The sequence below is a fragment of the Elephas maximus genome, chromosome 6, assembly GCF_024166365.1.
Source record: "Elephas maximus indicus isolate mEleMax1 chromosome 6, mEleMax1 primary haplotype, whole genome shotgun sequence".
Classification (NCBI taxonomy): Eukaryota; Metazoa; Chordata; class Mammalia; order Proboscidea; family Elephantidae; genus Elephas; species Elephas maximus.
Genome location: NC_064824.1, coordinates 39,589,176 through 39,615,127, shown reverse-complemented (window position 1 = coordinate 39,615,127; position 25,952 = coordinate 39,589,176). Strand labels below are relative to the sequence as shown.

Genomic DNA, 25,952 nt, shown 5'->3' with positions numbered 1-25,952 from the left:
CTCCCACATGATTCTTAAGGTTTCTTCATTTTTTTTTTAAATTCTTTTATCTGATTTTTCTTCAAATATATTAGTGCCAAGTCATTTATCTTTGAGTTCAGAAATTCTAGCTTCTACTTGCTCAGTTCTGCTCCTCTGACTTTCTATTGAGTTATCTAATTCTGTAATTTTATTGTTAATCTTCTGAATTTCTGATTGCTGCCTGTCTATGGATTTTTCCAGCTTATAAAACTTTTCATTATGTTCCTGAATAATCTTTCTGAGTTCTTCAGTTGCTTTATCTGTGTGTTTCTTGGCTTGTTCTGCATATTGCCTCATTTCCTTCCTGATGTCTTGAAGGGTTCTGTATATTTAACTTCTATATTCTGCATCTTGTAATTCCAGGAATGCACTTTCATCTAAAAGATCCCTGGATTCTTTGTTTTGAGAGCCTTTTGAGGTGATCATGGCCTGTTTCTTTATGTGGCTTGATATTGACTGTTGTCTCTGAGCCATCTATATGTTATTGTATCAGTTTATGCTTGCTCACTGTGTCACAGCTGCTTGCTTTGTTTTGTTTTGGTATACTCCTATGGGTTGCTTGAGTGAATTAGGTTGATTATTTTTGTCTTTGGAGCTCTGGTTTCCTGTCCCCAGCTGGCTAGAGCTGTTATCAGTATATCAGTCTAGGAGTCCATTCAGTTCTATTGTATGAATTCAGCTCAGGTTTCCAGGTAGCTGATATCAAGTGTGTGGTACAGACTCTGTCCTACAGTCTTAGAGGGGCAGGGATGATTGGCGTATATACCCGTATCTGATTGCAGCAGGGGGTCACGCTCTGAACAAGGCAGGGGGCTGAGAACCGACCTCCAAGTGTCTCTGAGGAAAACACGTCTCTGTTCTCTAGAGCGACCATGGGCACCCAAAGATTTTTTGTAAAGACTGGGAGGTACCAGTTATCCCTGGGCCCCTGTCGTGGGTGGCTGGGCGACCTAAGTGGAGCTACCAGTCCTTAGGTCCCTGTTGTGGGTAGGTGAGGACCTTGTTTAATAGGCAAAGCAATGTCAAACGTCAAACACCCACCTCTCCACTGAAATGGTTGGAGTTTGCCAACAAAGGCCTATTCTCCCGAAATAGGCCCACACAGGTCCATGCAGAAGGGAAAGGTGCTCAAGGTCCATGGACGGTTTACGCCTGGACAGGAGCTGCTTCTGCCCTGAGCTCCCCCAGTTAATGGAGCTAGTAAATTATCTTTTCCCCCCAGTTGCAAATTTTTTCCTACCTCAAGGCCGGGAGGACGGCTCCAGGCCCTCACCAGGGTCTATCCCAGGCCTAGGGATTCAGCCGCCGAAGCTGGGTTGGGGGTGGTGGGGCGCAGTAAAACATATGCAAGTACTTAGCTTTTGTCGAGAGCGCCCTTCTCCTCAGGTTCCAGAGGTGTGAGTGGCCTGTGTGGCTGGCTGCTTCTCCCTGACGAAGCTGCGGCCGAATGCTAGGACCAGCCCTCCGCTACCGCCGCTGCCACTCCAGGAATGGTGCCTGAGGGCTCCCTGCGATTTGGGTCTGGCAACTCCTCTCCACTTCTGAACGGTCTCTTCCTTCCCCTGCCCCTCAGCTCATTGTCTAAGCTTGCCTTTGATGCTCAAGGCTCCCAGCTTGTCACAAATATACTCGCTTTACTTGTTTTTTCGGGTCTTTATTGTAAAGAGGGCTCATTTGAAGTGTCTGTCTATTGCACCATCTTTGCTCTGCCTCTGTTCCTAACTTTTGACTTCAATTTTGGAGGACAACACATTTGATGGCAATTCTACATTTTCTACTGCACCTCCTATTTTGCTAGGCCAATTAATTTTATATACATATATGGTATATTCATTTACTTTAGGGAAATCGGGTAGCAGGAATATAGTTGGCTTCAGATACTATTTAAATCAGAGGGAGGTGAACCAGTGGATTGATTTATCTTTCTCAAGTCATCCAGGAGCCAATTTTTGAAGGAAGCTAAAAGTCCTAGTGCTATGTATCACACTTTATCGAATTTGAATCAAAACATCTGGTACTTAGGGATACCTTTTATACTTTTGGGTGAAAGCAATAACTGAGTTTGGTTACATGGGTACAGGTTTTACTAGGAGTAATAAGAAGTAAACAGGTATAGCTCCCCCAGAAAATCTCACAGATTACATATGTTTATGATGAAATTTTTTCCTAAGCATACCATTAGGCTTATTTGGGAAACTAAAATAAATGCATGGAAACACAAATTACTTTCATTTAGGATTTTGCAGAAAAGTAGTCAAGTTCCTACATTCCAGAAAAAAGGAGTACATTAAATAAATCCTGTACATAGAAAGATGATTATTTGCCTTCAAAATAATGTTTTTCTCTGCATAGGGATCTACTATAAGAATGCCTTAAATACAAGGTCATGGAGGCTCCACAGACACATCCAAACTCCCTGAGGGATGGAATGAGGGCTGTGGGGACCATGGTATCGAGGAACATCTAGCTCAATTGACATAACATAGTTTAAAAAAAAAAAGTTCTACATTCTACTTTGGTGAGTAGTGTTTGGGGTCTTAAAAGCCTGTGAGTGACCATCTAGGATACTCCACTTGTCTCACCCCTTCGGGAGCAAGGAAGAATGAAGAAAGTGAAAGATACAAGGGAAAGATTAGTCCAAAGGACTAATGGACCACATCTACCATGGCCTCCACCAGACCGAGTCCAGTACAACTAGATGGTGCCTGGCTACCACCACTGACTGCTCTGACAGGGATCATAATAGAGGGTCCTAGACAGAGAAAATGTAGAAATGGAGAAAAATGTAAAACAAAATTCTAATTCAAAAAGAAAGACCAGACTTGCTGGCCTGACAGAAACTGGAGAAACCCTGAGAATATGCCCCCTGGACACCCTTTTGGCTCAGTAATGAAGTCACTTCTGTGGTTCACCCTTGAGCCAAAGATTGGACTGGCCCATAAAACAAAACAAGACTTAAGGGGCACACCAGCCCAGGGGCAAGGACTAGAAGGCAGGAAGGAACAGGAAAGCTGGTAATAGGGAAATCAAGGTTGAGGAAGTAGAGTGTCGACATGTCATAAGACAATATGTATACTAAGTGTTTAAAGAAAAGCTAGTTTGTTCTGTAAACCTTCACCTAAAGTACAATAAAAAATAAAAATATACATATATATAAGAAGAATGCCTTAAACACCATGCTTATTTAGTGTACTTTAAACTTGATATGACAATCATGTACAAATATTATATGCCTAACTTTACAAGAAAATGTTAATATATCTTTATTCTAGAACCATGGAATAAAAGAGAGGGAAACTTTTCGAACTCAAAGAGCAATTTTTTTCTATTGTTTACAATCACAGTAGTGTATTAATGCTAAGAAAATATTGCTTGTGAGTTAGAACAAAGAGCCCTCTGGCTTTGGCCTATTATTGAAAGAAAGATGCCATTTGACCTAATGAAATCAGAAATTGATTAAATGCAGTTCATCTAAGGGGAAATATGGTCACCATGCTACTGCTGGGGTCAGGAGGAAGATGGGGTGATCTAGTGCTTGAGTGCTTGATAGGGTTAGATAGACCTTCAGAGTAGCTGATGCTACAAGATACATGACAACAGACGCTCACAGGTCAGAGGGCAGGATCAACCCCTTAGATGGGAAAGAAGAGATTAATCAGAACATTTTTTGCTCAGCTCATAAGTAAGTCCTCTTATCAAATGATTCATTGAGAACTGAATGTTTTGAAGAAACAGCAATCTATGAGTTCTAGGAAAGTTGAGATTGCCGGTAACTATCTTGGGAACACATGTCAGTAAGATCACTGACGTCATACAGTGCTTTTGACTAATTTGGATGCCTGATTAACAAGTTTTTCTCTCATGATGCTTAAATCCTTCAGCTTTAATAGCTAACATTTTCACTTAAAATTTTTCCATTTTCTCTTCACCAACTAAAATATTTTTCAATAAAAAATTGCCCTAAAGTGGAAAACAACTGAGAGAAATTGATGTTCAGCTTTTTCTAAGATGTTTGTCTTATGACTATAGTAAAATAGAATGATTTTTATTTTTACATTTTAATTCAGTAGTTTATTTTACTCAGGTGAATACCGAATGAATCTGGTGCCAGGGTGGCAATATTTATTTTGGGGAAAAAAAGAATCAGGTGATTGACTCTCTTACTCAAATTGAAAACATTTGTCCCCCAACAACACAAGGGGGACAAATGTTTTCAATTTGAGTAAGAGAGTCAATACAAAAAAAAAACAAAATACAATAACCCATAAAATTCTACCCAAATATTATATTTTTGTTGTTGCTTTCAGGTAAGATCTTTTCTGTTACATCAGAGCTGTTGTTGTTGTGAGGTGCTGTCGAGTTGGCTCTGATTCATAGAGACCCTATGTACAACAGAACGAAACACTGCCTGGTCCTACACCATCCTCACAATCATTGCTATGGTTGAATTCATTGTTGCAGACACTATGTCAGTCTATCTCACCAAGGAACTTACTCTTTTTCATTGACCCTCTACATTATCAAGCGTGGTGATGTCCTTCTCCAGGGACCAGTCTCTCCTGATAACATGTCCAAAGTACATGAGACGAAGTCTCGCCATCCTTGCTTCTAAGGAGCATTCTGGCTGTACTTCTTTCAAGACACATTTGTTCATTCTTCTGGTTGTTGTTGTTGTCAGGTACTGTTGAGTCAGTTCTGACTTACAGCAACCCTATATGTCTTCTGGTCCATGGTATATTCAATATTCTTTCTCAACACCATAATTCAAAGGTGTCAATTCTTCGGTCTTCCTTATTCATTGTCCAGCTTTCCCATGCATATGAAAAAACTGAGAATACTGTGGCTTGGGTCAGGTGCACCTTTAGTCCTCAGAGTGACATCTATGCTTTTGAAAACTTTAAAGAGGTCTTTTGTGGTAGATTTGCTCAATGTAATACATCTTTTGGGTTCGTGACTGCTACTTCCATGGTCATCGATTGTGGATCCAAGCAAAATGAAATCCTTGACAACTTCAATCTTTCTCCATTTATCATCACGTTGCTTATTGGCCCAATTGTGAGGATTTGGTTTTCTTTATGTTGAAGTATAATCCATATTGAAGGCTGCAGTCTTTGATCTTTATCAGTAAGTGCTTCAGGTCCTCTTCACTTCCAGCAAACAAGGTTGTGTCATCTGCATATTTAAGGTTGTTAATGAGTCTCCCTCCAATCCTGATGGTGCCTTCTTCATATAGTTCAGCTATTTGGATTATTTGCTCAGCATACAGATTGAATAAGTACGGTGGAAGGATGCAACCCTGACACAAATCTTTTCTGATTTTAAACCAGTTATCATCCCCTTGTTCTATTTGAAATGCCTCTTGATCTATGTACAGATTCCACATGAGCACAATTAAGTATTCTGGAATCCCCATTCTTCATAATGTTATCCGTAATTTGTTACGATCCACACAGTCGAATGCCTTTGCATAGTCACTAAAATACAAGCAAACATCTTTTTGATATTCTCTGCTTTCAGCCAAGATCCATCTGACTTCAACAATGATATCCCTTATTCCACATCGTCCTCTGAATCTGGCTTGAATTTCTGGCAGTTCCATGTTGATATACTGCTGCAACCATTTTTAAATTATCTTTAGGGAAATTTTACTTGCGTGTAATATTAATGATATTGTTCGATAATTTTTGCATTCTGTTGGATCACCTTTCTTTGGAATGGGCACAAATATGGATTTCTTCCAGTTGGTTGGCCAGGTAGCTGTCTTCCAAATTTCTTGACATAGATGCGTGCACATCTTCAGTGCTGCATTCATTTATTAAATGGAGCAATGTGTTCAGTGCAGCTTGGACTTCTTCCTTCAATACGATTGGTTCTTGATCACATGCTACCTCCTGAAATGGTTGAATGTTGACCAGTTCTTTTCGTTATACTGACTGTGTATTCCTTCCATTTTCTTTTGATGCTTTCTGTGCCATTCAATATTTTGCCAATTAAAAAAAAAATCCATTGCCATAGTCAATTCCCACTCAAAATGACCGTACAGGGCTGAGTAGAACAGCCCCATAATATTTCCAAGGAATGACCGGTGGATTTGAACTGCCAACCTTTTGCTTAGCAGCCGAGCTCTTAACAACCTCACCACCAAGGCTTGTATCTCAAGGCTTGAATTTTTTTCTTCAATTATTTCAGCTTGAGAAATGCCAAGCATGTTCTTCCCTTTTGGTTTTCTAACTCCAGGTCTTTGCACATTTCATTATAATACTTTACTTTGTCTTCTCGAGCCATTCTTTGAAATCTTCTGTTCAGCTCTTTTACTTCATCATTTCTTCTTTTTGCTGCAGTTATTCTACATTCAAGAGCAACTTTCAGAGTCTCTTCGGACATTAATTTTGGTCTTTTCTTTCTTTGCTCTCTGTTTAATGCCGTCTTGCTTTCTTCATGTATGATGTCCTCAATGTCATCCCACAACTCATCTGCTCTTTGGCCGTTAGTGTTCAATGTGCAAATCTATTCTTGAGATGGTCTCTAAATTCAGGTAGGATATACTCAAGGTCACATTCTGGCTCTCTTGGACTTGTTTTAATTTTCTCCAGCTTCAACTTGGATTTGCATATGAGCAATTGATGGTCTGTTCTGCAGTCGGCCCCTGGCCTTATTCTGACTGATGATATTGAGCTTTTCCATTGTCTCTTTCCACAAATGTATACAATTTGATTCCTGTGTTTTCTATTCGGTGAAGCCCACATGTATAATTGCCGTTTATGTTGTAAAAAAAAAAAAAGGTAATTGCAATGAATAAGTCCTTGGCCTTGCATAATTCTATCATTTGATCTCTGGCACTGTTTCTATCACCAATGCCATGTTTCCCAAATACCAATCGATTCTTCTTCTTTTCATCAGAGCAAGATATAATTTGTTTGTGAAATTTTAATATTGTTTTAATTTTCTTGGCAGATGGCTTGTTCATCTTATTATTTTCATGCATTGCCAAGATTAGGCTGTTTTATACAAAATTCTTAGTGAGAAGGAGCTTAAAAAAAATGTATTTATATGAGTCTCCAGAACAGCCTTCTCAATATGTGTTTTAAACAATTGCTAATTACATATTTATCCAGGACTAGTACGACTTTTTCATTTTGGATAAATAATAAACATCTTACAAATTTTCTTAATTGCACAGTTACCAAAAAGGTCATAATGGTCACAAGAAAAAAATATATATTTTTTTTGGAAAAAAGGGAAAATAATGGGTTATCCATTTATACACGTATTAATGTAACTCATATTCAGAAAATTTTTAAAGAGTTTTCAAGATGTAATTAGAAAATACATATATTGTTTTATTGAATTATGAATAAAGGCAATGCCAACATTGTGGTGTGTGTGTGTGAGTGTGTTTAGACCAGTTTTTGAATTATAAAACTTTTCAAACATCCAGAAAAGATGAAACAATAATGATATAATGATTACCATATACCCACGACCTAGATTCACCAAATGTTAACATTTGGGACAATGCCTGACCTAATCTGTCACTGCACACATTTCTTACAAATATCATCTGCCATTGCTGAGGACAAACTTCCTTCCTGCCCATGCTACAAAATCTTCCTCTCCAGTTCTCTGTTCTCTCCTTTCTCTACTATTTCTTCTGGCTTAGAGGCTCCATATTCTCTCCCTGCCACCACTGGGGATTTGCAGGGTCCAGAAGCCTCGTAGCCAAAGCCATTCTGAGAATTCTGATTGCTTTGGAGGAGTTGGTGCAAGTGTGGGGGAGGAGGAAAAGGGAAACCAGATGGAAAGCAATGCTACTGGAAGTCTGAGTTCCTAGGGCCAGGAGGTGCAGCCATCTCAGAATGAGCTGTTCCCTAGAAACAACATTCTAAAAGGTTGCGTAAGGTTCTAGTGTGCCCTTGTGGCCTGGTACATGGTTTCCGTATGAAAACGTGTTGAGGTCTAACCAACTGGATTTTGTGAACATAGCCTACTAACAGTTGTGGCTGGCTAGTATTATAAGTACTTAGTTGAGTCTAAAAAATAACTGCAACTTCTATCAAACTTGTTTTCTCTTAGCATCATCATGATTATATAAATGTTATACAAAGATAATTCTAAATATCCATAAGCATTTTCATTTTCTGCATTTCATAAATATCTCAATTCAATTTTCCATTCCTCTTTCTCCCCATAGGCTTACATATACACCCTTTATGCACAAATCACTAAGGGATATGGAATTGTGAAATCCATGTCTAAATAACTTCAGGATTTCAGTCAGAACACATTTGTTTTTTGAGACAATTTAATCAAAAGCCATTAAAGGGAAATCATTTCATTTAATTCTCTCAGCTTTTTATTTTATTCTTCTAACTCATGATCATTTGGGGGTGCATATTTGTAAAGCATAAGTGTCAATTTTTTATAATAGTTATCCAAAGTCTCCATGCTCATGGAGTCTAGAGTTCAGCAATTGATTAGTATGGAGATACAGTCCTATAAAAAGCATAGCCCAAAGACAAAAATAATTTTTAAAAATTCAAAGAATAGTCTTGCGGAGTCAAGAATTTTATGTGTGTACCTTGAGTTATATTTGTTAATAAAAGAATGCATGAATGAATAAATGAACTAGAGCTTTGTCTAAAGTAACACTGAAATGCCTGGAAACTGAATCCTTTTCATCAGCTAGACCTTCTCAACGACATGCTCTTCTGGGTATAAAAGAATCAAGAGTATCTCTTGGCTCCCATCTATCATTTCCTCATGTGCTTATCCCAAGAATGCCCTGGCTGCCATTTTCACCCGGGGAGTCGCCAGGGGAAAGGCCAGCTGCTCATATTAAATGTTTGCAGCTATGACTCCCATATCCAATTCTGGCTCCTTTCCCTATTTTCTCTACACCCAGGGAGTAAGATGTCAAGTGTATACAGCCCTGCTCCAGTCTTCCAATCAGACACTACCCTTGGGTCATGCCCTATTTTGGTGCCATCTGCTTGGGGACACAGAGGTTCTATTCACTGAGTGTCTGCTGTGAGCTAAGTATTTACATATCTAATTTGAAATTCTCACACAGTCCTACAAGGACAGTATCAGACCCATTTTTACAGATCTGGAGAGTAAAGTTCAGAAAAGATTAAAAAAAAAAATCCTCTTCAATGTTATCTGATGCACGATTTACTTTTGGGTATTTCCTCTTTACCATCAATGGAAGACACTTCCCTTTTCTTGGAGAAATATGCTAGCATCTTCTTTGATGGACTCTTCACTTTCCCGAACAGCTCTCCCTGGAGAGCTGCTCTCTTACTCTCATCCCATGCTAGTGTCCTGAATTTCCCACAGTGATTTGGCCCTTACCCCATTGAATTTTCTGGCTTCTTGTCTGTTAGATTCAACTGAAATCTTAAAATATCTGATCAGTATTTAATAGAGTTGGCAGGTTAGAATCATAAAAAAAAAAAAAGCATATTTAAACAAAACTTTCCAAGTTCACTTATTTAGAGCACATATTATTTTCCCATGTCATACAGACAAATGGACAATGAAATGACCACCTGTTTACTGCTAATGATGTTCACATGCCTTTAAAAAAAGTAATTCTGGCTTTATCTGCCTACAATCTTGGCGACAAAACTCTTGGGAACATCAAGGCCGCAGGAAGCCAAAGGCAGCAAACTGACAATAAAGTTTGTGCTTAGACTACTAATAAGGAAAGAAATACTGTGAATCTCTAATTCCACATAATTATTTAATCTCAAGAGGGTGAAATAAAGCCAAATGCATGTTTTAAGAAACCTAAGTTTGGGTGTTCAAATATAGGACTGAGATCACAGGGATTTCACATAGTGCATTTCCAACTTGAAAAAAATATTTTAAAACCCTCAAATATAAAATATGCCAACCACTATTTCAAATGCTTAGTCTAACTTGATATAGTGTGAGTGGGTCAATCATTATGCCTTCCAAATGAAAAAAAAAAATACATAAATACTGAAAGAACTTAAAGTAATAGATGGATATTAACTGTAGCCCACAATGCAAAAGATATAATAGTCCTAAAACAAAACAAACAAAAAAAAATTTAAAACTATATACATGGACCAAGATATAGAACAGATGCATTTTCTAAAATGATGGCTTTTATCAAAGATTGCTGTATTTTCATACTTAAATCAAGGACGGAAGAGAATAACTGGTTTTAAGACGTTTACTAATTTTTTCCGGGGGGGAGGGGTCCTTATTTAAGTTTATTGATGTCTATGGATTTTATTTTTAATGTAATGTATCTATCCAATTACCAGGTTGACAAAAAATAAGTTTATCTTTTATTTGTACACTTTAATACAGTTTAATGGTTAAAAGCACAGGTTCTAAAATTAGATTGTTTGGGTTTGAATCACAGCTCTGTAACTTGCCTTGGAACAAACTGACTTAACTTTTTGTGTCGTTTACTCAACTATAACATAATAAGATTAATACCAATACCTATTACCTGGGGTTATAGGCAGAATTAAATAAGTCAATACAAAAAAGCACTTAGAACAATGCCTGGTGTATAGTAAGTGCTCAATATTTGCTAGATCATTCTTTTTTAACTGCAAAGAAAAAGGTGAATACGAGGTTATTGTACAATTAAGTACATTTTGAAATGGATAGAATAAAGCATATGTCTCTTCCCTTGTTTTTAAGTAGGACTGAATATAAGCCCAATGTAGATATTATCGTTTTTCCTAATTAAAAAATAATTCTGAAGAGAAGTAGGTTGTTTTCTATCTGTAGGATGTTTTTCCCAATATTATCCTAAGACATTTCAAGTGACTACTGTTGAATACAGAATTCATTAGCTTCAAAGTTTCTCAAGTGCATTTTTGCAAACCTTTACTTTCTCCATAGATTTAGGTTTTAGAATCATGTTAAGGTCTCCTCTAAACCAGCAATCGTATCTGAGATTCCAGATTTACTGGTCATTGCCTCATATATTCTTTTTATACCTATGAAAAATGTTTAAATAATTAACATTAAAGATATACTCACAATTGAATCCTAATTCTAAAATCTTACATCATATCCGATCACATACAAAGGAGAAAATAACTAGGAATAAAAAGGAAAAGTTGCTTAAGTGAAATAACTCTAAACTGTACCATCACATGGAAAAATGACTACATTTTTAAAGCACTATACATGTTCAGGGCATTAATACTAATAATTTTAAACTCCAAGTTAGAGCAACTGGCTAAGCAAAAATCTCTCTAACACTCGTTGGGAGTCCCTGGGTAGTGGAAACAGTTAATGCGCCTCCCTGCTAACCAAAAGATTGGAGGTTTGAGCCCAAACAGAGGTACCTGGGAAGAAAGACCTAGGGATCTACATCCAAAAAATTAGTCATTGAAAACCTTATGGACCACAGTTCTACTCTGATACGTATGAGATTGCCATGAGTGGGGATCGACTCAACAGAAACTGGTGGTATTGGTTAACATTTGTTGAAAATTACAGTGTAGTTCTTTAAATAATTGTTTACTTTCAAAAAGGCACTTTTACTTTAGGTACTCATGCTAGTTCTAGATTTGTGGGCTACCAATAATTCGGAGTTGGAAGACATGTTATCATATATAATTAGATTCCTTGTGCGTGTGTGTGTGCGCGTGTGTGTGTGTATATTTACACACACACGCGCACACACATATGGAAACTCTGGTGGCATAGAGGTTAAGTGCTATGGCTGCTAACCAAAAGGTTGGCAGTTCGAATCCACCAGGTGTGCCCTGGAAACTCTAGGGGGCAGTTCTACTCTGTTGCTATGAGTCGGAGTTGATTCGATGGTCGTGGGTTTGGTTTTTGTTTGGTTATACACATATATGTATACATGATAGATATACATGAAAACATGATATATATATATATATATAGATAGATAACCAGATATATATATCATGTTATCAGAAGGCACTTCTCCCCGGAGGGTCAGCAAAAAAAGAAGATCCTTAACAAGATGGACTGACACAGTGGCTGCAACAATGGGCTCAAACAGCAATGATTGTGAGGATGCTGCAGGACGGGACAGTGTTTTGTTCTGTTGTACATACGGTCACTATGAGTTGGGATTGCCTTGAAAGCACCTAATAACAACAGATATATATATATATATATATATATACACATACACACATATATTCCGTAATGCACGCATACACACATACACATATATACACACATAGTCCTCCAGCATATATACATATGTACATGCATATATAATCCTTCAGTAGATCTCTTCCACTTGCTGATTTCTCCTTAAATTCAAAATGCCAGGATGTAACTATACTGACCTCCGGTCAGAGGGAAATACCAGAAAAAACTGGTTTGGGGACAGCTAGGAAACTAATATAATTTTTGAGACTTTGGGAAATTGAGTGTCTCTGCCTCCAAAAATACCTACTTGCTCTTTTAGGAGATTGAGACTCAAACCAACTTTGTAAGATATGTGTGATGTGTTTCAATAACCCTCTATTAAGGAGGAAGAAGTAGGCTGAGAAGATTTAAGAGACATACCCAAAATCACTGTGTAAATGATGAAACTGAATCTTTTGACTCCTAATTCAGGTATTTGAGAATGTTAAAAGTAGACATGACCAAGCTCTAGAAAAACCTTTCTAAATTCTTCTGGTGGACTGAAAGCGTGTAAACCTGTGCAGCCTGTTGGCCAAAGTTGGGCTAACCATAATTGTCATTGATGTATCTCTTCGTGTATGGAAATCAAATAGCATTCCAAGGTATGGGGACACTTGACATTTCCCACTCTCAAAATTGATCACCAATCTGAACACCATGGCTATTACTCAGAGATTCAGAGATTTGCTGTAAGCAGAGCCCATGACTTTGGAACAAGCATTTTCTCAAAAGGTTTTACCAACAATGACGCGAGCGAAGTGCTCAGACTGCCCCACACTGCACAAATCCCAGGTCAGGAAATGGCTACAAATCTTCCGTGAGTCGAATGACTTTAGCTCAAATCTCATTTCATTGCATTTATATTTCATAAGCACTGCATTTAGACAAAGTTAAAAGAGCAAGTCAAAGAAAATACTTACTTAAAGATTTTCTGTGCTCTGGTTTCTGTTCTTTTATCTCACTATCATAGTGACTTAGCAATTCAGTACTGGAGGATCTCTGGATTTTGAATAATTCCAGGTTTCTCGACGGACAGCTTGGATCCTTTGGCTGGAAATAACAATTAGGCCAAATAATTTTACTAGGAATAAAGGATTCACCAAATGGTTAATGTTTTGGGGTGTATTTTGATAGATTTAAAGGAAAGCTTGAAATCCAATAATTATTTCGGGATAAAGGCTATATGGTCAGCTCAATACTCAATTACTAATTGTTTTACATATGTGTGTTATCCCAAGCGCTCCACATGCATTAACTCAGTCATCATAACAGACCTATTAGGAAGGTAGTATTAATATTATCCTTATATTCCAGATGAGGAAACTGAGGCCAAAAATTTAAGTCATTTGCCTAAGGCCACCCAGCTAGTAACAACAGAACAAGGAATTAAACTCAGTCATTCTGGCTCCAGAGTCCACTCTTAATGACAACATCTTACTGATGCCTGTGTGTGTCTCTAAAGACAGGGTGTGTCTAAGGGGATTATACTGATGATACGGAAAAGTCAATTTGTATTTTATTTCTTTAAAGTTGGAGTACCAAAATAATATAATGAAAGACTATAAATAAATATCAATAAAATCACACAGGACATGTATTCTCTTATTGTATACCTCATCAAAAGCTCTCAAGAATATTTTTTTTCCTCAATATTTTGTGAATATTAACATCATGAAGTTAAATATTTGTTCTAGAGTTAGTATAAAATAAGTAGTCTTAAGGAATTTGACTCTTTGTAAAAAACATACTCAGTGTGTGATTTAGGGTATTTTTATAAAGTTCTAGATGTGTAATTTTCATGAGAAGAATAATCTAGCTTAGCTAGAAGAAAAATAATACTTAGTTGCAAAGGACTATTATTTACCGGTATTATAACAGTGAGCAGGGGCTTAAATACCCTGATATTTATTTTCAAGAATATGTATTATGGGCTGCATAAACTGAAAATGTAAAAATTCAGTAGTTATTAAGCGCTTGTGTGCACTTTACAGCCTCCAGTAAATGAATGTCTGTGTTATTTCAGAAAAAAAAAAATGAATGCACCACATTTTTGAAAGAGAGAAATCAAATGACATTTAGCCTCACAAATCCCGTCTGCTGAAAAGGTTTTTAGTGGACTCTATTAAAACTCAAAAGAACTTAATATCTCTCAGTGCACAGGATCCATTTAAATGTGTGTGTGCTATATGCAATAAGATTTAAATGACTACAGTTTAATTAATAAAGGTAACAGCCAAAACAAATACATACCAATCTGTCAATTGCATTTTTGATAGCGTGGAACCAATCCAATATGATGAATTCAATATCTGACTGTAGAAGGAACTCATTTCCTGATACTGTTGTGATCTGGAAAAAAAAAAAAAAATCGACAGGTAAGCAAACCATTTGAGATGAATCTCTTACATTAAAAACAAAAAATCCTTTTATAAAAATACACTTTAATACACTGAAATATTTTCTTGTATTCCAGTAATTGTCTTTCTGGGAACTGGGAGACCAGAATCTTTTTGAACTGCTCTCTATAAACTGTTTTTTCATTTCATAACAAACGCATTATTGTTTTAATAATGGAACGATTAACTCAGAGTAGGACTAAAGCTGAATAACTCCAGCTCAAGAAGAAACAAGCCAGGAAGTTCAGACTAATGCAGACAGAACACACTTAAGTCAGAACCCTCAGGAAAATGCATGAGGGTGTGTCAGAATTCATTCTGCACTTTTGGCTCTTTCCTGTTTGTCTTTTTCAAATCTAATAGTATCTCTATATTTGATTTCCTTTTATAGAGGGCTCTAAAACAGATTATTTACCAAAGAGACTAATGCAGACGTTTCCAAAAGGTCATTCAAATGAATAACATTTGGCTACTTCTACTTTCTTATCATAAAAATCAAACAGAAAGTCAAAAAGAACCAATTTCCCCACAAAGGAACTTTATTAGAATAAAAGTTCATTTAAATATTCAACCCCCTCATGAAGATTATTTATCACGTGAACATCCTGGTTCTGAACTTATGATGGTGCTATGTGTTTGGTAATATTTAGCATGTAACATTTTCCATTCCAGTGAACTTTTTTCTCCCCAGAATTGGAAGAGAAGGTTGTGGCCTTATAGAAACAGAGCAACGCTCTTGATTTCACATAAAGGGCTACTTACAGAAGAATTTGATTAGAGTGGGTGTAGAAACGCTTTTTGTATTAGGCCATCAATCTGAACTGTGAAGATTTTCCCTTTGTATTATTGACTTTTTGTTTCAACAGGAAGATGAGCCTCTGCCCAACATTTCCCCGCTAGCGTCACACATCAAGCAAGACTTCGGAGGTTTAGAGGACTGTCATTTCAAGATACTCATTCAAAAGCCAGTCAACTCTTCTCAGCCTTACTTGCTCTAAATAGAGGGTGAAGGTTGAAATGTGGAACAGGTTCTGATAATCACAAATTATGCTTCAGTAAGTTTACATAATTCTACCATTAAAGTGGCAATTATTACTCCAAAGAGCTCACTCTGAAAGTTTCAGTGATTCTTCCAGCAACATTTAGTGATGATGATCCTGAAGTTTTAAAGCAATCTTCAATGACACACGTGGGTGTGTGTGTATATATATATACACATGTCATTTATTTCTAGAACTATCTAGTAAAATGCACTCATTCTTGAATGAGATGAATTTCCATATCTAGACTGTATTTTTGACAACTGCAAGGAGAGGAACTATCCAAGGTATATCCAATTTCACTCCCATAATCCCAACCCAAATAAACTATCTGTCACAATAAATGTTTACTGCTTTAAGTCAAAACTAAAAATAAACAACAAAAAAGCCCCAAAGTATATCCAAGTATAAAAAATTGAAAGATTGAGAAATGATAGTAATTTAATTACCTACACTAGAATTTGACAGAATACTGGGGCCAGTAATTTTCCTTTTTATAAAACAGCATGTGAGATTTGGGATGCTCAGAATAGCTGGGTTTTCTGTTTTGTATAACCCTGTTGCCATCAAGTCGACCCTATATGACACAGTGGAACTGCCCCGAGAACTGCCTGGTGGATTCGAACTGCCAACATTTTGGTTAGCAGCCACAGTGCTTAACCACTACACCACCAGGGTTTCTTCTGTTTTGTACATCCACTAAAAAACAGTAGTTAAGCTGATGTTTGCCTAATGATCTGAACACCATCCACTGCAATGTTCTTTACTTACATAAAGTTCCAAATATTTACTTTATGAAGTGTTGCCACAGAATACTAATCTAAAAATATAAGGTCGCTTCTAACTAACCCAAGAAAATTAGTAACATCCCTGACCTCTACCTTTATCCTAACATAAATTTAAATATTTTGATTATGAATGCACTTACGTAACATCAGCATTTATTAACATACCCAAAGAAAAAATGACTTAGACCAAGCACAATGTACAATCTAATGTAATATTTCTCTGCCAGTATAAATAAACCATTATTAAAATTATAAAAAGGAATAACATTTTCAAAGTACAAGAAATAAACATAATTAGATTTACTGTATTCTGAGGGTTTATGAAAGAGACAACATAGTTCAGTGTTCAGTTTAGTAAATTCAAACAGTGATAAAATGTTTAAGTACTTCAGTGATATGTCTGCATTCTGGGGGCACACTATGCAATGGGGCTCTTTCACTGCTCACACAACCAAAAGCAAAATACATTTTAAAAGTGTCTTTGTCCAAATCTATTACTGTATTAATCATACATAATCAGTGATTTACAAATTTATGTCTGAAAGCTAGATCAGAGAACTATATGAATGCAATTCATTCAAAACATACTTTCAGAGAGATACAGTTCATATCCTCTGTCTTCCCACTAGTCTTTCGAATTACTAGACTGTCTGGAGAAGACTGCTACTGCTCTCTACAGTTTAAATGCATCCACTTCTTAATTACAGTCAGTAATTGACTTTGTTCTGCTCCATTCCAGTCACTCACAGGAAAGCAGTCTTTGGTAAAGCCCATTTAATTCAGGTTTCTCAATCCACTTTTTTACATTACCTCTTTAGGGTTTCTGATAAATGGTTTGCTGAATCATATTTGCACTCTGAACAATCGAATTTTCTACACTCTTGGGAAAAAAGACATCAGTAAAGAATGCTAGCTTTGACTAAACCTTTTGATTGAACAACTCATGACAGCAATCTAAAGTGATGTACAACTAATAACAGACATAAAAGATTTGATACTAAGCCATGCTAATGTACTCTTTCTATGTTTTGCCTAAGTGATACCAGAAACTAGGGTGAAACAGAGGAAGGAGCAATTTACAGAAAATGTGACCAGTTTGGGCAAGAGCTGCTAATCTCTCTTTTGCTTAGAAGCCTAAATGACTGCCATCAAGTCAATTCTGACTCATAGTGACCCTGTAGGACAGAACAGAACTGCCCTACAGGGTTTCCAAGGCTGTAATCTTTACAGACGCAGGCTGCCACATCTTTCTCCCGCAGCTTGGCTGGCAGGTTCAAAACACCAACCTTTCGGTTAGCAGCTGAGTGCTTAACCACTGTGCCACCGGACAAATGTTCCTTAAAATCTATCATCAACACAAAGTTGTACTTTGAAAGGATATATCGGAGCACCCAAGAAGTCCTAATGCAATGTGCTACTGGTGTCAGTAATGGACATCTTTAAGGAGATGTCTGGGGTCATTTGCCTTGAACTTTTTCACACTGAATAAGGGTCCATTTGAATGCCCGAAATTTATATAAGCATGTCCACTAAGCAACATGCAGAGCAGACACATTGCTAACAAGTGTTTGGTATTAATTCAAGGACAGTTTCTCTTCGTCTAGAAACCTGGCTCTGTCTCCTTGTTGTGGTTGCTCTGAAGGTGGAGACAGGTATACCAAAACTCTAACCTTCACTGACGAGAAGAGAAGGAAAAATTTTGCTTTTTTTAAGCTTTAATTAATAAATGGAGTATTGTGCACTAATTTAAAACATATTAAAAGAGTTTTAAGGAGTTCTGTTTACGTTTATTTAAGTACTGCCATTTTCCCATTTGTAGATGCGTATCAGGAAACAGTGGTCATTCGAACAGAACAAGGGTTTAAAACCAGAAAAGGTGTGCGTCAGGATTGTATCCTTTCACCATACTTATTCAATCTGTATGTTGAGCAAATAATCTGAGAAACTAGATTATGTGAAGAAGAATGTGGCATCTGGATTGGAGGAAGCCTCATTCACAGCCTGAATATGCAGATGACACAATTTTGGTTGCTCAAAGTGAGAGGGCTTGAATCACTGATGAAGATCGAAGACTACAGCCTTCACTTTGGATTACACATCAACATAAAGAAAACCCAAAACCTCACAACTGGACCAATAAGCAACATCATGATAAACAGAGAAAAGACTGAAAGTTGTCAAGGATTTCATTTTACTTGGATCCACAATCAACATCCATGTAAGCAGCAGTCAAGAAATCAAATGGTGAATTGCATCAGCCAAATCTGCTGCAAGAAATCTCTCTAAAGTGTTAAAAACAAAAACAAAGACGTCATTTTGAGGACTAAGGTGCGCCTGACCCAAGCCATGGTGTTTTCAATTGCCTCGTATGCATGCGAAAGCTGTACAATGAATAAGGAAGGAAACCGAAGAAGAACCGACGCTTTTGAATTGGTGAAGAACACTGAATATACCACGGACTGCCAGAAAAATGAACAAATCTGTCTTGGAAGAAGTAGAGCTGGAATGCTCCTTAGAAGCAAGGATGGTGAGACTTTGTCCCACAGACTTTGCACATGTTATCAGGAGGAACCAGTCCCTGGAGAACGACATCTTGCTTGGTAAAGTAGAGGGTCAACAAAAAAGAGAAAGACCCTCAGTGAGGTGAACTGACACGGTGGCTGCAACAATGAGTTCAAATATAATAATGATTGTGAGGATGCTGCAGGACCAGGCAGTGTTTTGTTCTTTTGTACATAGGGCTGCTATAAGTCAGAACTGATTCAACAGCATCTAACAATAACAACAACATCAGGGAACATCTTCTTCAACTGGCAAAAAAAAGAAAAAAAAAATTTAAGTTTTATTATGTTAGATTTTAATTTAATATTTAGAATGGCATTTAAACTGTTAAAATTTTCAATAATTTCATTTACCAGAATAGACACAACATCTTTTTATAACATTCCTTTTTTTTTTTTTTTCTGATTATAAAGGTAATACTAATTTATTGTGGAGAGTTTAGAAAAACAAAAAAAGACAACGGAGAAGATATTCATAGCTACATAGAGGTAAACACTGTAGACATTTTAACTTAGTCTTTTATAAATAATAACAATTATGACAATGATCAGTGGATAACTTTATGCCACAGATAGGTATCTCATCAGTAAAACATATTTGATGGCTAAAATAATGTCGGTTACGGCTACTACTTTCCAAACCCTGAACACACATTGGGGGCCTATCAAAGATGAAATAGATGATGAATGACCTTGTGTTCTCTTTCCTTTGATAGTACCACTCTTGCAATTTCAAAATAAATCTCACAAATAATTCTGTGTTTAGGAGACTGAGAGGACAGAACACTCACCTAATCCTCAACAACCACTGATCGAGCATCCATTGAGTGGAAGGCACATTGCTCGGAGCTGGGGAAACACACCCCCCCCACCCTTAAGAGCTCACAATCTGTTAGGATAAATAGGACATATGCATTCCAAGATAAATAACAATAGAAAATTGCTTATACTAAGTCTCAATGTGAGTGGCACAGACAATGCTCATGTCAAGATTTCAGAGGGGGGAGTAATTATTGCCAATATATTTACATCACAGAATTATGCATAAACTGTTGGTCATGATATGTTATTCTTTAAAAGTTGATTGTATCAGGATGTTAGTGTATTAAAGATATGAATACTACCACTTGGTATGCAAAGTGATATCAGCTTTAATGATCTCAAAGCACATAATAAACATTGCTCAAATGCAGCTTCCCTCCACTATCATAAAGTAATTTTGCAAATGAAGAAAATGAAGCAAATGAGGAAAATGAGAATGCCGTTCTATCAAATTGGCATCAGTTTAAATGATAGAATTAAGAGATTACAAAGCTTGTGCACTTGTCGTCAGCAAAGAGTTTTACACAGCCAAGGACTACGTGTGTGTGTGTGTGTGTGTGTGTGTACTCAGAAGAGGCCATGACTGAGCTTCCCATGTGAAATTTGGAATATATACCATAGATAAAAGTTGCTTGATTCCTTAGTTATACGCTGAAGATAATCACGATTTTAAAAGTTCACCCCAAACCCTTATTCAGATATTTTCCCCCCAAAACAACTACTCTCTTGCTACGAAAAAATATAAATAAAACAGAATTGAGGCCTCCAAATAATTCCATCAGGTACTAGAAGGACTAAAAAAAATTGTGTTTGAACTAAGTATCTTTCCCATTTTCCTTAGGATTAGACTTTGATTAAGAACCTAAAGAGTGTTTGCTCCATCTTAACTAAATTGAAATTATATATAGGAAATATGTAATAAAATATGCCAAATATTCAAAGAGTCCTAAAACCACATTAAATGACAGGACTATCGTGGTGGTTCTAGAAGTAAGTGGATTAACCATTTAAGAGTAATAGAATTTAATTATTATTAAATTTAGACATACTTTGGACTTCATGATGAAATCATTTTTGTTTAAATTGTATTTGAATTAAATTAAGTAGAAATAAAAAGTCATGTCAAAATATAATAAATTTATTTGAAATAAAGATGAATTATTTTCTTTGTGATATTAATTTTTGCTCTATTTTTATTGAATACTAACAGCATAAAATATAGATGTATATTTGGGCTTTATTGTAGTGAGCTATCAAGACCTAAAATTAAAGCAATGCTGCTTAAAAAATAAATAAAATACAAAGAGATTCAGTCAGGTTTTATTCATCCTGCATCACACTCCATATTTAATTGCTGATCAAATGAAGGTTGTCATGGTTATAGTAATAGTTAAATTACTTGGTCTCAAAGGTGTTTATGATCACTAAAGAAATTACATTATCAGGCTGCATGTCTGTCTCAAATTACTGGCTGGCTTGAGTAACTCCTAACATTTTTCTTGACATGTTGAGCAAAGTTAACATAAAACTAAGGGTAAAACATCAGTTAGAAGTAAAAGGTCTTCAATACATCTTTCCAAAAATGTTACTTGTTAAAACATTTTGTGAGAAAGTATCTGCCTTGTGTTCCTGATGTTGCTAGATGTTAAGTAAATATATGCTGATTACTCCCCCCCCCCGCAAAAAAAAAGTTGCTTTGGCAACTCTCTTATTAAAATGCATTTGTAACTCCCATCTGTCATGAAAGTTTTGAAAAGTTTGTTTACTTTGGATAGCAGCCTTATCCAGGGTTACCCTAGCAAACAATGATAGCAGTCTTCAGAAGTTGTGTGAGGAACAAGCCACTAGGGATCCATTTTTGTTTTAATTGGCACACACAAACACTTTTCTGGTCTGTCAAGAAGATCAAGCTAATATGCATGGAGGGTGTTATATTCGCAGCTTTGGGGAGCAGTAAAGCTCCCTTTATTTAAGTAATTTAAATGATAGACTGCAAAAACTTTGCAAGTCAGAAAAATGTTTTATATTTTCTTTGGGAATATTTGTTTTAAGCAACGGAAAATGTTCTACATATCTAAAGATGTTGAACCTTATGTTATAATTACTCTGTTTCTTCTGACTCTGTGAAATGTTCCTAAATCCACATGCTACTAAATAAGCTGGGCCACCAATGGATCCTGCATTTCCACAACTCCCCCTGTGTTAACAAATGTGCGTTCATTAGTTTCCAGATGTTTATTGGATATGTTTTCAACGTGTTGGGGTTGATTGATTTGCATGTAAATTTATTGAAACCCTCAGTGGTGTCATCATATCAAAATAACCTGCCCATGTAAGCGATTTCTTATTTAATGGAAAGCAAACAAATGTTAGGCTACATATACGACAAGTCTCAAGTGCATTCCAAAATCTAAGGTTTAAGGTCGACATTTCAAGTAACAGTGTTTTTTAATTGAAATTGAGCTGTACCTTTAACACCCAAATAATTTTGTCCATGCATTCTTACAGCACAGATTTGTTCTGCATAATAAAATCAGCTCTGCAGTGAACAATCACACCACCTATCACCTGCCCACTCTAACTTTCTGTTTATTAACAAAATACCTATGCTGCAAATTCATTTCAAAGGGAGGACCTGGTATCTTTTCCCTTCAGTCCTTCATTTATTCCACAAACAAACGAACACACGAAAACTTGGGCTCATTCTTTTATCTGTACTAAAATATTTCAAGTACTGAGAAAAAGTCTTCTCAATATTCATGAAAGAATACTATCCAAGTAATTAGTAGATAGTTTAGCAGTTTCCACTGTTTTGCAGTCAGCTATACCAAAACTTTTGCCTGTGGTGCTTATATGAAAAAGACTGAGAAAGTGACTAATTGAAGTAGTTGGTGTATAAAGACATCAATTTACGAGTTCCAGCGCTCTTAAAGTTAATTTTTAAACTTGGGAAGAGTGGCTGTCTCTAGATAAACTGATCATGCTAGAACTCCTGTTCTGCCTGCATACAGCAGTCACTCACTGCCGACCAGAGGCCAGCTTTGACCCGGAGCTATCCAAACTGTGCTCCAATTACTCATGAAGTCACATGATGTTTGGGAATCAGCTACCTCTACTATTTTCAAATCAAAATTATTTTTATTATTTCTGTCATTATTCAAGTAATGCCCAGAGTTTTCTTCTTAAACTGATTCAAAAGTGTAAAAATAAAATCTTCCTTTCCCCAAGACTCACTGATTTGTTATTTATCTTTCCACACCTTTTGGACCCATGCATAGGCATTATATGTGTGTTTATATTTTAAAGAACATACCGTGTATACAGTTATGAAATATTTTTATGCATTTAACTACCATCATCTCTCACATGAACTTAATAAAAATATCTTTGGATCTCCCCAAATCCAGTCTTTTTCTTCCAATCCATGTTCCAATTACAGCCAAAGTGATCTCCTTGAAAACTGGGTCTAATCATGCTGTTCCTCTAGTTTACACCAGCCTGAGATTCCCCACAGGTATCACACTGCGGAGCAAATTCCTTAATTTGGTCTCCAAGGTCCTGTGTGCTCTGGCAACTATCCGCTCTGCAGCCTCCTCGTTCTACACTTCCTTCTGCATCTCTATGATCCAGTTATACTGAAATTCTTTTTTGTTATTCAGATGTCCCATAGTCATTCTCATTTCCTCCCTTACAGCAGGTTGTTTCCACTTCCCAGAACTCTCTGACACCCTCTATCATATTCAAATTGGTTTAAGTGTCATCTCTTCCCAAAAGGCTTCTCTGAAATAGATATCCCTCCTGTTTGCTTCCGTTATATCCTAAATCCTCGTTTGTCATCGCTCATGTTGTTCTCCATTGCAATGTTCTGTACAGCCACTAGACTATAACCACTCAGAAGCCAAAGATAATTGTCTATCCAGTGCCTGGATGAACAACCCACACATAAAGGGCACTAAATAAAAAAATAGATAAACCACATCTACCCTATTCATTTCAGCATAATATTTCATTGTTTGATATGCCATAATATATTTAACTCTTCCTCCATTTTAATATTATTTTGAAGGTTGAAGTACACCTGGACTCTTCAGGTAACATAAGTAGTTTATTCTGACATCTACTGACAAAACTTCTATGAGAGCAGGAAATTCTTTTGCAGGCTGGGAACAACAGTCTGAAGACTATGGTTTTCCATTAGTTAACAAGCCCCAAGATTCAGACAACAGGACCAACTTGGAGGGATCAGGAAGCACCAATGCGTATCCCCAGAACAGAATATTCTTCATGATTATATTCTAAAGCCACCCATGGGCTTCTCAGGAGTAATCTATAGTAAAACCAAACCCACTGCCGTAAAGTCGATTCTGAGTACAAAGTAGAACTGCCCCACAGGGTTTCCAAGGAGCAGCTGATGGATTCAAACTGCAAACCTTTTGGTTAGCAGCTGTAGTTCTTAACCACTGTGCTGCCAGGTCTCCAGTCTATACTAGATCATCAAAATATCTCACCCTAAGCATGAATCTTTCTAACTGAAAGTTGACAGTGTGGGAAACTGGAATCAAGTTCAAGATTTAATTCATAGGTAAACAAGTCAAGTCTTTAGAGCTCTTCAATGATGCAAAGGTGCTCACAGCTGGTTCATCAATGTGGTAGCCATTCGTTTCACGAAAGCACACTTAACATTAATAACCAAGCAAACTGTGGGAGGACAGGTGGCAGTAGTTATGTTACCAAAAATGTTATGGAGAAACATTTGTTAATTTGAAGTTACAGTGACTTAAGCAGAAGCAGGTATTGTTGCCACTAGTTTATTACTCACACATGTCTCCTATTAATAAGTGCTGAGATTGCACAACAAGAATAAAAGATGTTGAAGTATGTAGTATCTCTATGCTATTGTAACATATTTGGCCATGATTATGAGTGTTTATAAAACATTCAAGAATTGTTCCATGTCTACTTACATTAATGAGAACACCTGTTAACTTCAGTGCTATACAGACTTATTTGCATTAGATTCAGGTTTTCGCACACTGTACATCACTTTTTGAAACAATTAGATGCTTATAGAGAAATATAGCTGAGCAAAAAACAGCAGCTTGAATGCCTTCCGGCTCAAGACAATTCAGCTCCAGGTTTCAGTGTAAAACAGAAATCTGCTGAATTACAATAGTGCCAGTTAGAAGTGAATGTAGATGTACTTTGTATTTTTTTACATTCAGAGAACAGAAGATACATATAAAAATCTGGGCTTTAGTCTTCAAGTAAAATTACCGCCAACTGGGATGTTTTCCAGACAAGGATGCCAACAAGAAAAGGATGACAATTCCATCACAATGTAGCTCCTCAGTGGTCGTGGGAACCTCCTGCCCAAAGTTGGTCCTCACCAGGCTGCAAGTTGGACAACTCCAGATCTTCTGACTGGATGAGGAAATCTAGCAGACACTTCCCCACCTTGTGTTGTTTTCAGACCTTTGCCATACAGCCCTTTCTATGTTAGGACAGAGCTGAAAGGAGCAAAGGAGCTGAGGACCCCCTCTGCGTCCATCACTTCCAGGGCTGCTGGTCACAACACAGCCAGAACCCATCAATTTAGAAAATACTTCTTAATCCCCTTACAGAAGCCAGCGAGTCTGTCTTACTCATCACTCAGAGAAAACAGTCACAACTTTCATAGGTCCCACTCTATTGACACATCTGTCTGCCACTCCCCGTAAGACGTTAAGACGTTAACGCTTCTGTGGTTTAAATATTTTCAGTTATTGAAAAGGGAGCACTTTGGTAAATCTGTGGATTCACAGCCTCTATTATCATCATTATATTTAAGAGGTGCAATATTTACATCAAAATGACTCAGTTGGTGATATATTCTAAAGATAAATGTGTATTTATGATCTGAAGGAAAAGTGTGATTTATAACTATTTTGTCAAACATAAACAGAGTGCCTCTGTGCTATACTAGTAAACACAGAAAAGGCAGAGCACAGATGAACTATTCCCACAGAGATTTATGCCACTTTGGCCTGGAAAATGAGGGAACTGGGAATTGCCCTTGGAGAGGATATGGATCACAAGAAAGAATGAGATCTCATTCCTGCTCTGCTGTTTAGCTATATGGTCTGGCAGACTAACAAATACTAGCTGTGGATTTGGGGATCA

The 25,952-nt window shown here is 36.9% G+C and overlaps 1 protein-coding gene across 1 annotated transcript in view; it reads right to left on the bottom strand.

Moving 5' to 3' along the window:
• ARHGAP15 (Rho GTPase activating protein 15) overlaps positions 1–25,952 on the bottom strand; it is a 710,489-nt gene that overhangs the window by 345,909 nt on the left and 338,628 nt on the right. Inside the window, exons 7-8 of the mRNA XM_049887125.1 lie at positions 14,437–14,535; positions 13,107–13,236 (exon numbers count right to left, since the gene is read on the bottom strand). Of these exons, the coding sequence (XP_049743082.1) occupies positions 13,107–13,236; positions 14,437–14,535 (229 nt within the window). The remainder of the gene's footprint in view (positions 1–13,106; positions 13,237–14,436; positions 14,536–25,952) is intronic.